The sequence below is a fragment of the Mytilus trossulus genome, chromosome 4 (assembly GCF_036588685.1).
Source record: "Mytilus trossulus isolate FHL-02 chromosome 4, PNRI_Mtr1.1.1.hap1, whole genome shotgun sequence".
Lineage (NCBI taxonomy): Eukaryota > Metazoa > Mollusca > Bivalvia > Mytilida > Mytilidae > Mytilus > Mytilus trossulus.
The window spans coordinates 5537361-5551248 of NC_086376.1; the positions used below are offsets into that span (position 1 = coordinate 5537361).

The following is a 13888-nucleotide window of genomic DNA, read 5'->3' on the forward strand; positions in this document are numbered from 1 at the left end:
CAATTGACAGCTAGTTCAAAGCAGGTTATTTTGCGTAGCCACAAGTAGGTAGAAAAATACGCCACAGAATAAAGCTATAGGATCAATGCCTTCATGATGGTCATTTTTGAACAGGAACTTTAATGGATTGAGCAAACAAATTCCTGTGTCTTTTCTATGCGGTACATGTTTTACTCATTTTTGAAGGTCGTACGTTTCAGAATATTAAAAACTAAACTAAATGTTGCTATTAATTTAAGCTCACCTGACCCGAAGGGCCAAGTGAGCATTGATGGAAATGTGTTATATGTCAAATAGACAACAACCTGGCCAAAGAGCAGAAAACAGCCGAAGGCCTTCAAAGCAGCGAGAAAATCAGGCACCCGGAGGTGGGCCTCATCTGGCCTCTAGGAATTTAACACCCAAAGGGCCAAGTGAGCTTTTCTCATCATTTGGCGTCCATCGTTGTTAGTCATCTCGTCGTCGTCGTTAAATTTTGAACTTCTTCTAGAGAACAACTAAATGAAATGAATCATGGCATGCTCCTTGGAGGTGCTGACCAAGTGTTGTCACGTTGTACCTGATCCATCATCCAATATGGGCGCCAGCGGGGGACTCTGCTACGAAATATATAAAAAATCTAAAGTTTGATTTTTTTTGTTCAATCAATAATGAAAGTGAAATAACAATTCTCTGTTTGCAGCCAAAACGGTTTAATTTTGTCAAATTACGCTAAGAAACATTGATAATTAGGTTTTCACTTGCAAGTGAATGAGTCGACCTCTTTAAATCCAAATTCATGTGAACTTCAATGTAACCCCTAGCTAGAGATTGACAAAACAGGCATTGTACGTGTACTGGTTATTTAAAGAAAAAGAATGTCAACAATGAAAGTGAAACTACGGTAAATCATTTTATTACTAATTCGATGCACATAAAATCATTCTTATACGGTTAAAAGCAATGAGAAACATATATTTTTAATTTATAAAATAAAATCAAACAGACTTATAAAAATCCAATTGCACGTGTTGGTTTAATATATCTATATATTCATATCTTTATTTATGTTTACATCGCTTATATGGTCATCTGAGGTCAAATCGACAGTTAATTAGATGGCGTCTGGACTAAATTACACACAAAACGAACCTATATTTTATCTACCCCATGCTCGGTAAACTGTTTATTTTAGACTTTTGATAGTGTGGATAAATTTGTTACATTGTTATAAATCAAATATGAGAATTTGAGTAAAATCGGTGACCATGAATTTGACAGCTAGTGCCCCTTTAACATAGGACCCTATGAACAATGCATACAAATGTCTTCTTTTAGAGAATCACGAAATGGAATAAAACCAAACATGGCATGACTATTCATAATGAGCAAACATGGCATGACTATTCATAATGAGCAAACATGGCATGACTATTCATAATGAGCAAACATGGCATGACTATTCATAATGAGCAAACATGGCATGACTATTCATAATGAGCAAACATGGCATGACTATTCATAATGAGGTGCTGACATGAAAGGAAAACAAATGGACATCAAACGTTTTTAATTTTTTGAATTATAGACTTCACATAACTTTTATATATCTAGGTCCTGCCTGCCATGTCTTCAATCTTTGCTAGATGCATCAGTTTGTCTGTAATTTGGTCTCTTGTGGCATGAGAGTTGTGAACTTGTCTAATTGGAAATCATACCACATATTCTTATTTTCAAAGTGCTACAATATCAAATCAGTAAAAATACAGAATTAAAGTGACATGCCAGTTTGTGTGCGTATTTCAAAAGGAAAGTTGCTCAAAACAATCCTGTTAGACAAGTTGGGAACAACTCCGCAAACGAGGAGAAATCCCTCAACGTAATGACTATCCCTTTTACGAGGGATACATTCCAAGTGATATTTTTGTTTGTTTGTAAAAAAACACTTCTCCGAGTACAAAAAGGGCACAATCTTATATTATTTGAAGAAACTTTTCCCGAAGAACTATACATTTATTTAGTATTTATGGTCAAAACATGTCCAAGAACTTTGTTATATTCCTGGACTTTATAAAATTGATAGAAGAAATGGGTTATATGTCAAATAGACAAGAACCCGACCAAAATGCAGAAAACAGTCGAAGGCCTTCAACGCAGCGAGAAAATCAGGCACCCGGAGGTGGGCCTCGTCTGGCCTCTAGGCATATGATGTTCAGTGGTTGTCGTTTGTTTATGTGGTTCATAAGTGTTTCTCGATTTTTATATATATTACACCGTTGGTTTTCTCATTTGAATGTTTTAACACTAGTAATTTTTGGGGCCCTTTCTTTATAGCTTGCTGTTCGGTGTGAGCCTAGGCCCCGCGTTCAAGGCTTTAATGATTAACTTTTGTAAATTGTGACTTGGAGGGAGAGTTGTCTCACTGGCACTCATACCACATTTTCCTATATCTATGTACTAATTCCGTGAAATGGACGTAACACTCAACTCCAGAACATATAAATGAACTAAACTTAAAAACATACAAGACTAACAAACGCAAGATGCTCTTGACTTATAACAGGCGCAAAAATGCAGCGGGGTTAAACTTTTTTTAAAATATCAATCCCCTCTATACCTCTAACCAACGTAGAATAACAAAATACATAGCAATATCCTTATTATTAAAAATAAGTGGACCCTCTTTTAGAAAAGTTGTTCGAAATATATTGAATTCAAGTTTCCCCTTAAGTTAAAAAGCGAAGTGTTTCTCTTTTCATTTCGACAACAGCAAGATGACTCTTTGTCTGAGAGAAAGTCCTTCAACGGCGGTACTCCTAACCTATCAACCGTTGCATTACATGTAATAAAAACCATCTGGATTTAAATGAAATAAAACCGGTCAAAATTTTCAGAAACTCAAAGACATGATTACAGAGATTTTCGTTACACAATTTTTAACATATGATAGTTTTATCGTTTGAATTGTTTTTTGTCATTTCGGGGCTTGTTATAGCTGACTATGCGGTATGGACTTTGCTCATTGTTGAAGGCCCTACGGTGACCATTGTTGTTAATTTCTGCATGTGTCATTTTGGTCTCTTGTGTAGAGTTGTCTCATTAGCAACCATGCAACAGCTTGTTTTACTGTAGATCACTCACTTGTTGGTCAATAATGTGCTAGCCTTTAAAGTTTGCAAAAAATATCCTAAACGACCTGTATAATCCTAAACTAAAGTCGAGCGCACCCTAAAAGGTGCAATTCAAGAAGTGCTTTTTAATACTTTTTATTATTATTTAATATCTTTTTAAAATTCATATATATTTGTTAAAGCGGAATCATTGATAGCGCTGTATGCAATATGACTCCGAATAGTCAAATATAGGAGTACAAGGAGAACGGTAGCAGCAGATTTTTTTTAATATAAAATTCCCATATGTTTAGCCAGATGTCTCAGTTTAGCAGGAAACATATATCACGTATTACCTGTCTCTGGTTTGGCATTGAACCATAAAAGGGACACATCATCTTGATGACTGCTTACAGAGGCGGATCCAGCCATTTCTAAAAGGGGTTCCAACTATATGATCCATTCAAATGCATTGATCGTTAAAAAAAGGGGGAATTTCCAACGAAAAGATGTCCCATTATTCCGATTTTATCTACTACAGTTACTCAAATATAAGTCTTCCGGGCATTGTAAACGTGTTTCTCTTACAAGGTACCCATTTATGCCAAACAATATTGCATTGAAATTAACCTTTATATCCACAATAAACCTAAGGAATATATCAAGCTAAAATAAAAAAATAAAAGTGTGCACTATAACTTTACCATAAAGAGTCTGTTGCAAGTAACAGTTTGATTCTGGCCTTTGTAGACAAATTTGGAAAATGTACTACAAATTTAGGGTCATATTGAATAGAATTTACCATAGACATTATATAAGGGTATGGATGGGGGTTTAAATAATTACGAATAATGGGCAAACAATCTCAAGAATAGGGAAAAATTAACCCCAAAATAAAGAAAAGAGAATAACAAGCAAAAGTATAAAGAATAAAGAAAATTGCCTACAGAATACAGAAATGACGGACCTCCTATACAGACCCTCTTGAAGGCAAGGACCTCCTATACAGACCCTCTTGAAGGCAAGGACCTCCTATACAGACCCTCTTGAAGGCAAGGACCTCCTATATAGACCCTCTTGAAGGCCACACTTTGACCAATAATAGTTTACATTTTAGTCAGTGTGACTTGGATGGAGAGTGGCTCAAAGTTGTCTCATAACTTGGCATTCATATCACATCTGTTTATATCTAGTCAATTATGTATTTAGAAAATTCACCTGAATCAATGATTGATTAACTTATTGTTTCTTACTTAATGTCCAGTGGCAAATATTTCTAGATATTTAATGCTAAAAAATTGGTCCAAGAACTAAACCTTAGTTTATTGAATGGTTTTACACTGGTAATTTTGGGGCCCTTTTTAGCTTGTTGTTCGGTGTGAGCCAAGGCTCCGTGTTGAAGGCCGTACATTGACATATAATGGTTTACCTTTTTTTTTAAATTGTTATTTGGATTGAGAGTTGTCTCATTGGCACTCACACCATATCTTCCTATATCTCGTGACTTTGGACATTGAAATGAAACCAAGAATTGGTTGCATCCTGTTAATTGGTATAAAAGAAACTAATCCGAGTACAAAATCCTGAAGTATTAGAAAAAGCCAATGTCAACCAAGACCTGGCATATGAACAATATACACCTCACAAATAGTTAATAGACCATATACAGTGGCGGATCTAGGACTTTTTATAAGGGAGCACTGACTCACCAAAAAAGGGGGGTCTCCAGTCATGCTTCAGTGAATCCCTTTCGATCAACCAAATTTTTCCCACAAAAGGGAGATAAGATAGGGAAAAAAGATAGATGTACTAAAACACACAATTTTATAACATAATGAAACAATAATATGCAAATAAGATAATCAGATCATTTTTAATATTTTCCCTATACTTTATTTTACAATCAGTATGAAATGCAAGCTGACAGAAACACATCTGATGCCTAAAATTGGAAAAAATAAAATGCTTCGCTGAGTGCAGCCTGATACGACTGCAGAGGTTGAACCCTGAATAATTAGGGCAAATTTAGACACAATATTCAAGCTTGATACTGTATGAGATCCATACACATAAAAACAAGTTACTGTCTGGTAACTAGAAAAATGGTTCTTTTAGGCCCTTTTTGGTCCCTTATTCCTTCATGTTTGGGAAATCAAACCAAAACTCAATCCCAGCTTTCCCTTTTTTATATGGAACCCTAGGGTACAACGTAAGAGAGATCCATAAACTAAAACACAAGTCATTGTCTGGAAACTAGAAAAATGCCTTTTTTGGCCCCTTTTCACCACTAATTCCTAAACTGTTAGCCCCATAACCCCTAAACTAAATCTCAACCTTCTAATTGTGGTAGAATTTCAGAGCAATGGAAATATATATACACAAGTAGTTATCCTGAAACTAGAAAAATGCTTGTGTGAAATTGAACCTTTTTAAAAAAATTCATAGAGATCCATTCACCTAAAATAAAGTTTTTATCCGTAAACCAATGTGTCTTCAGACAAAGAGGAGGATGAGGAGGACGCAGACAATGATATGATACTATTATATGATCCAAAAAAAGATTTTGCGGCCATATAAAAACTTTAACTAGTACATGTAAATGAAATAACACTACATTGGCCAAGAAGAACAGTTAATAAAGGTAACTGTCTGTTAACCAGGTTTACTGTGAAGACGGATTGTCATAAAATGTTACTTATGTTGGTTACTTCATTTTAAAAGAAATAATTAAGATGTTCATCATAAAATTTATTTTGTATCTGCTTTATAAATCTTTCATTCTAATAACAATGTGCTATATGACATAATATATAGAGTTTATGTCAAGGAGACAGAAAACAACCAAGACAGACAAATCAAGACGTCTATGAGGGTCTTGATGGGGTCCTTTGTTTCAGGGTATGGCTGTCAGTGATGGCCGTTTCATCCTATGGGCATCGTGGCAGTATGGCCTTTATGTCCTGCATGGCTTCATTTCTGTATTATTAAATTTTTCAGGTAATTTTTCTCTATTTTCTATGTTTTGCCCATTATTCTCTATTCTTTATTTTTGTTTGCTCTGATTTTCACTATTTTTTTTGGGGGGTGGGAGGGATTTAATCTGCCCATTTTCCCCATTTTCCCCCCATTCTGTGAACTTCATCTAGTCTCTTGTCTATGTTATAACAGTTATGTTGGCTTTTAAATATTCATGGCTTTAACTTTTATTACATAGTACTAGTATGAAAATTGAAATTACGAACTTTCAAGTTTGAAAGATATAAACTTTAAAGTGTTCTATCAGTTATTAGGTAAATGATAATTCAATATGACTCAATGTTCCCTAGATGCTGTGTTATATTCTAAGGACAAAATCATGCAGGGGGGCACAAAGTGTTGACCCATAAAAAAAATTGGGAGTGGGGGAATAATACAACTATATTTGTTTTCCTATTATTGGGATCACACCCTTTTATCCTCTTTTCGATATTGTACACTATACACTGCAACAGCAACAAAATAACAAAATGCTTTACCTTAGGGAGAGCTTTTTACATCATTTAAACAAAAAGCATTAAATCAGACAAAAGGTCTGTCAATAAACTAAAACTTTTCATTAAAAGAGAACTAATAGGACATATATAATTTGGGATATATCCCTATTTAAAAAGATTAAACAGTTGTTTGAACTGGAATTAAAAACTAGAGGCTCAAAGAGCCTGTGTCGCTCACCTTGGTATATGTGAATTAAACAAAGACAGCAGACAGTTCATGACAAAATTGTGTTTAGGTGATTGTGATGTGTTTGTATACATCTTACTTTACTGAACATTCTTGCTGCTTACAATTATCTCTATCTATAATGAACTTGTCCGTGTAGTTTCAGTGGAAAATGTTAGTAAAAATTTACAAATTTTATGAAAATTGTTAAAAATTGATTATAAAGGACAATAACTTCTTAGGGGGTCAATTGACCATTTTGGTCACTTTGACTTATTTTTGAGTCTTAAATTGCTGAACATTATTGCTGTTTACAGTTTATCTCTATCTATAATAATATTCACGAAAATAACCCAAAACAGCAAAATTTCCTTAAAATTACCAATTTATGGGCAGCAACCTAACAACCAGTTGTCCGATTCATCTAAAAATTTCAGGGCAGATAGATCTTGACCAGATAAACAATTTAACCCCCATGTCAGATTTGCTCTAAATGTTTTGGTTTTTGAGTTATAAGCCAAAAACTGCATTTTACCCCATGTTCTATTTTTAGCCATGGCAGCCATCTTGGTTTGTTGGCCGGGTAACAAAACACAAATTTTAAACTAGATACATCAATGATGATTGTTGCCAAGTTTGGATTAATTTGGCCCAGTAGTTTCAGAGAAGAAGATTTTTGTAAAAGATCATGGAGATTTACGAAAAAAGGTTAAAAATTGACTATAAAGGGCAATAACTCCTAAAGGGGTCAACTGACCATTTTGGTCCTGTTGACTTATTTGTAAATCTTACTTTGCTAAACATTATTGCTGTTTACAGTTTATCTCCATCTATAATAATATTCAAGATAATAACCAAAAACAGTAAAATTTCCTTAAAATTACCAATTTAGGGGCAGCAACCCAACAAAGGGTTGTCTGATTCCTCTAAAAATTTCAGGGCAGATAGATCTTGACCAGATAAACAATTTACCCCATGTCAGGTTTGCTCTAAATGCTTTGATTTTTGAGTTATAAGCCAAAAACTGCATTTTACCCCTATGTTCTATTTTTAGCCATGGCGGCCATCTTGGTTGATTGGCCGGGTAACAAAACACATGTTTTAAACTAGATACATCAATGATGATTGTGGCCAAGTTTGGATTAATTTGGCCCAGTAGTTTCAGAGAAGAAGATTTTTGTAAAAGATCATGGAGATTTACGAAAAAAGATTAAAAATTGACTATAAAGGGCAATAACTCCTAAAGGGGTTATCTGACCATTTTGGTCCTGTTGACTTATTTGTAAATCTTACTTTGCTAAACATTATTGCTGTTTACAGTTTATCTCCATCTATAATAATATTCAAGATAATAACCAAAAACAGTAAAATTTCCTTAAAATTACCAATTTAGGGGCAGCAACCCAACAAAGGGTTGTCTGATTCCTCTAAAAATTTCAGGGCAGATAGATCTTGACCAGATAAACAATTTACCCCATGTCAGATTTGCTCTAAATGCTTTGGTTTTTGAGTTATAAGCCAAAAACTGCATTTTACCCCTATGTTCTATTTTTAGCCATGGCGGCCATCTTGGTTGATTGGCCGGGTAACAAAACACAAATTTTAAACTAGATACATCAATGATGATTGTGGCCAAAGGTTTAATTTGGCCCAGTAGTTTCAGAGGAGAAGATTTTTGTAAAAGTTAACAACAGACGACGGACGACGGACACCAAGTGATGAGAAAAGCTCACTTGGCCCTTCGGGCCCGGTGAGCTAAAAAATGTCAATATGAATACATATGTAACTTCAAAACAAATACGATTAGGGGCTGTTTTACACTTTTAATGAGGTGAAAGTTTATTTGTTGTTGTTTTTTTGCTCCTGGTCGAAAGCCTCACTTTAACTTAAGATGAAAACACAGCAATGTTTTTGTGCTGTGTTTGTACTGATTTTTACTATTTCAATGTCAAGAAATGAAGAGCCAATATCCTTTGCTTTTCTAATTCTGGATCTGTGGATCCAATGCTGGTGTTGACAAGGCTTAACGTTTGATATTTAATGTTTTTAAAACCATGACGCAAAATGATGGGCTTTGATTGTGATATAACTATTAATCTTTTTAACACATAACATTAAAATTTATGAAGTAACAGTTATAACTAATAAACTATGAATAATTTGTGTTGGATCGTCAGTTATGCTTCAATTATTTATAAATTGTAACTTTTTGGTAACGTTACTTTTGGTTGCAATCCCTGATCCAGGAAATATGGTTGCGTAAATTAAAAAAAAATGGTACCTTCTGGTTACAGAACATTTTGGATCATTGCTTTCTGGAAGCTTTTAGGTCCAAAATGCACCAAATGATTGTTTTCAAGATGTTATGTATGACCTTGAAGTCTATCAAGTTCTTTAATTGAGAGATTCGTTTTACTTAGCAATAAAACTAATGCAATTTTTGTTTAAATGGACCCATTGAAGAAGCATTTTCTGACCTCTTTGATATTTGATTATGAACTTGAATATAAGGCCATTATTGTTTTGAAAAAGTTATCCTTGTCCTTAGTCAGATTGAGGTCAGCCAGTATAAACTTTGATATTTCTTGAAACAATTCCATTGCTGAATAAAATGTAGTGAATTTGGCCAGACACTAAACTGAATATCATTTTTTTTACTAGAGGTTGAAACTTCGGAACATGGACATTTTTTTAGATACTTTTAAAGTAGACTAGATAATTTTTTAGTTCTTTTTTGGAATGACAATATGAGAAATTTTATTATGGGTGAATATAAGTATGTTGTTCCATAACTAGACACATTTTTCTCAATTTACCTTATAAATACCAATAAAATAAACCATAACAATAAATAACTTGCATTTCAATACATCACAAAGTTAACAATGATGTTGAAGAATCACAATAAAATAATATATAGGACTGTTCACAAACTTCAACCATGACAAGTTAATTTAGTCATTATTCATTTCTATGCTTTAGCTGCCTGACACATTTCACATTGTAATGAATTGCCTCCATTTTCATAAGTACACTGTCCACAGTTCCACTTTGGGCCACCACCTCCTCCCATTCCTCCAAACCCTTGACCTCCCTGTCCTGGAATTCCTCCAAACCCTTGACCTCCCTGTCCTGGAATTCCTCCAAATCCTTGACTTCCTTGTCCTTGACCTTGCCCCATCATTCCTCCTAGACCTTGACCTCCTTGACCCATCATTCCTGCCAGACCTTGACCTCCTTGACCCATCATTCCTGCCAGACCTTGACCTCCTTGTCCCATCATTCCTGCCAGACCTTGACCTCCTTGACCCATCATTCCTGCTAGTCCTTGACCTCCTTGTCCACCTCCCAATCCACCTTGACCCATTAATCCTGCTAAGCCCTGTCCCCCCATACCAGCTTGGCCCATCATTCCTGCCAGCCCTTGTCCACCCGCCCCTCCCTGACCCATAAGTCCTGCTAGCCCTCCCCCTCCTCCTTGTGCCATCTGATTCAGTAAATTCATTCCACCTCTTCCTCCTCCCTGTTGAAGCTGAGCTAAAAAATCCATACCGCCTGCACCGCCTGCCTGTGCCTGTTGGGCTCTCATCTTTTTTTCTTTATCTAAAATGATAATGAGATGATGCAATTACGGCTGGAATGGGAGGAAACTTGACTTAAGGCCTAAATATAAAAATAACATTTTTTGACAATTTCAAGGGTCAATACAATCTTCATGCAAACAATTTTTAAAATCTAATTGAGTTACTTATTGACACGTTTTCATGTAGACTTAAGATTTTACCTAGACTGTATATTTTTTGTTGATTTTTTTTCTGTACAAATTACTGCTCGTAGATATACATCTTGTTAACCTTGACCCAAAATGCTTTTATGCAAAGAAGAAAGGTCATCAGATAGATTAACAAACAGAAGGATTGACTGATTGATCAAACAATGATGAGGGAATAAAAATCAATAATATGCAAATATTACCATCTTACTATATAATAGTAAAATACTTACATAAATCCCACTCATTTTTTCTTAGTCTATCTTGTTCATCAACTGACATACCTAGATAAGTTAAAGCAAATTCAATGAATTAGCTACAAGGAAAAGCAAAATTTAGTAAAATAATACAAAAAATGGTGTGTTAAGGACAAGCATAACACAAGTATGGTGTAATTTAACCTAAGGATGAATTATAATGGACTCTAAAGAAGCAAATCTTATTTTAAGGATTCCTGCTTCAATTTCAAAACTCTCTATTCTTTATGATTAAGAATATTTGAACTGAAGTTAAAGATAGTGTTAATATAGTTATAAAAAAAATTGATATACTAGCTGCAGCTCACTGAGTATTCAAAAGTTATCTTTCTGAAACCAAATTTTACTATGCTCACTCAGAGATAAGTTAAAAGGCACAACTCTCTAATAGTAGTTGCAGCAGGGAACAGTTAAAAATTTCACAGGTATTTCATGGTAAGTAATACATTTGACATCTGCAAAGCCTCCCACCCCTGTCTAATTGTATGCAGAATTTCCTCTACAAGGACCAAATTATCTTGAAATTCTTCATCAAATAAAGTGAAATGTCAAAACAGGCTTACAAAGAAGTGAACATTTGTTTTAAGCACTTATATACCCATTCCAAACCATTAAATATTAGATTAGTAATACCTTAGAGCCTTTACTATGGTTTTGTACTTCAAGGGAAATAACTCTGAATGCTCAATATTTTTTTTTATTATTTAAGAATTGAATGCTATTTTTGTAAATTTATTTGGATGTAAAAGCGTTGACCAAAGTACATTTTGTATGAAGCACAGAAGTGCTTCATACTATATATGTGCCCACCGTCAACGCTTTTACTAGCTGCAGAACTGTAGCTCTTAGGTCTTTATGTTATTTTTTTACTATTTGCGGACTACGCTTTTACAACCCTATAAAGTTACAAAATGAAGCATTCAATACTTAAAATTACATTTTTTAGTAAGGATCATGAAATCGTGATTTTTATCAAGTCTTATTTAATTAGTCTGTGCACTTTATTGTGGGACCGCAAGTCATCATGAATGATCAATTTTATTTCCTAATGCAACGGTTTCAGGAATAGCATGTGATGTGCAGTTAGCCAATCAGAATAATGTATTATAATGAAACATACATCTAATGTAATTATTTTTCAATAATTTAAGGTCATTAGCAGTAGTTGAACTAGACCAGTACTTCATTCAAGGGATTATTGGTGCAAAGTTAAAGGTTTTAAAGTACCATTCAAAAACCATCATACTAATTGGGCGTAATTGAAGGGCACAACAATAGGACTGTAATTGTTGCAACTGTGGAAGTCAACATTCACCTGCATTTCGTGGTAGTTAGTAATAATGCAAAATCAAATGGTACTAATCAAAATGGAAACTTAAATAAAAAGGTTGGGAACAAGCTGTACAGGACAAACATATGGAGAAGCTGCATATAAGATTTTTTTTCAGAAAGCATGACAACTCATATAGAAATTTGAGCAAATTCTTTAAAGTTAAACATCATTTTCTTATGAGAGATGACTTGTTAAAGATTAACATAATACAGAATGCTTACGTAAAAGCTGTATTTCTCCTCTTATAGATGAATCATTAACATTAACATACTCCATTTTGTCAAGGTCAAAATTATACCTGTAAATTTTTATATAAACTTGTTATTAATCAAAATACAAATGAATATAATTATTTTTGGACCTTCAAATTCATTTAAAAATTATTGATGCAAGCTATACTTTATTGTAGTTTTAACATGGGTAGGCATTATATTCGTGATTGTTTTTGCCTGAGCGATAGTGAGGGCTAAAATGATAGGAATATAATGCCCACCCATCTTAAAACTACAATAAGGTATAGCTTGCATCAATTATTTCGATTCTGATTAGGACAATTATGGTAATTTTTATGTCCGATGTGTATATATAAGTGTATATCGTTTGTGTAGGCTATTCCATGTACCTCTATTGTTTGTTTGTAAAGAGCAAACGACTGGCACTGTGATTTTTCAGAGGGAGGAGTTTGAACATCCAACATGAACAGTGTTGTATCTGGGTCAAATATGTCAATTTCAGAATGCAACACATTACAATCATAATAAATGAATTAGTAACAAAATGTGCATCATTTAAAAGTATACAAGTGTTTTAAATTAATGAAATATATCAAATGCATGCCAATTTAATAAAATTCATTATTCAGCAGTAGTCAATATACACAAGTGCAAGCAAATTTTATTGGATTTAGAGCATGGCTTTGTTTACAAAGGGAAAGCAGCACATCATATCAGAATACTTATTTTCATCTATCAACAGGTATGAATTTCAATACAGATCTGTCCCTGATAATAAATTAGCAACTTCATAATCATTATACATAAAAACTATTACTTTAAAAATAAAAAGTGTACTCTTACCCTATTCCATGGTGCAAGGTCATGACTATGCCTCTGCGAGCTCTCTGTGTATCTATATGATTGAGTACTGTATTATTTGCCTCTTCATCAAGTGTCCTCCATACCGTAGGACTATCGTCTTTAAATTGATACTGTATCACTTTTTCTTCTGTTAAAAGTTGCATTGATGTTTTAAATTTATGATTCTATATTATGCATAAATGTAGTTTACAAGGTTTGACTGTATACCCCAAATCCATAACAATTAGCACCTTGGCATATTTGACTAAAATAGTTCAGAGGTTAAAAAACTAGGCAATCCATATTTAATTAATTGATGTCATATGTCTAATATGAAGTTGAACAATTTATTATAATATACATTGTAAGGTATTGTATTCATAATTAGGAACCAAGATGATCAACAGGTGATCTGTCAGACTGGCAGAAAAAAACTAATTTTAGAAAAGTACTTACGTATACCCCTATTTTTTCTTTCTTCTTCATCACTGAAATTTAAAAAAAAATCAAATATAACATAAGTTTAATTGATATAATAACATTTTTCATTCTTGCAATTAATATTCTGGTAGGTAACTTATGGGCTCTGCACATTCGTGAATTAATGTGTTGTTCATTCACTGGTTACATATCCCCCAACCCAACACCTTTTTGCCATAGAA

At 33.9% G+C, this 13888-nt stretch overlaps 1 protein-coding gene across 4 annotated transcripts in view; it reads right to left on the minus strand.

Moving 5' to 3' along the window:
- Positions 1–5824: 5824 nt before the first annotated feature.
- The window catches only part of LOC134714537 (uncharacterized), a 33213-nt gene continuing 25149 nt past the window's right edge, over positions 5825–13888 (minus strand). For 3 of the 4 annotated variants that reach the window (XM_063575860.1, XM_063575863.1, XM_063575862.1), the window contains 5 exons: positions 13683–13714; positions 13227–13374; positions 12372–12448; positions 10794–10844; positions 5825–10391 (listed from right to left, as the gene is read on the minus strand). In XM_063575860.1, coding sequence (XP_063431930.1) covers positions 9760–10391; positions 10794–10844; positions 12372–12448; positions 13227–13374; positions 13683–13714 — 940 coding nt within the window. In that variant the 3' untranslated portion in view covers positions 5825–9759. The remainder of the gene's footprint in view (positions 10392–10793; positions 10845–12371; positions 12449–13226; positions 13375–13682; positions 13715–13888) is intronic. The other variant, XM_063575861.1, reaches the window with a different exon arrangement.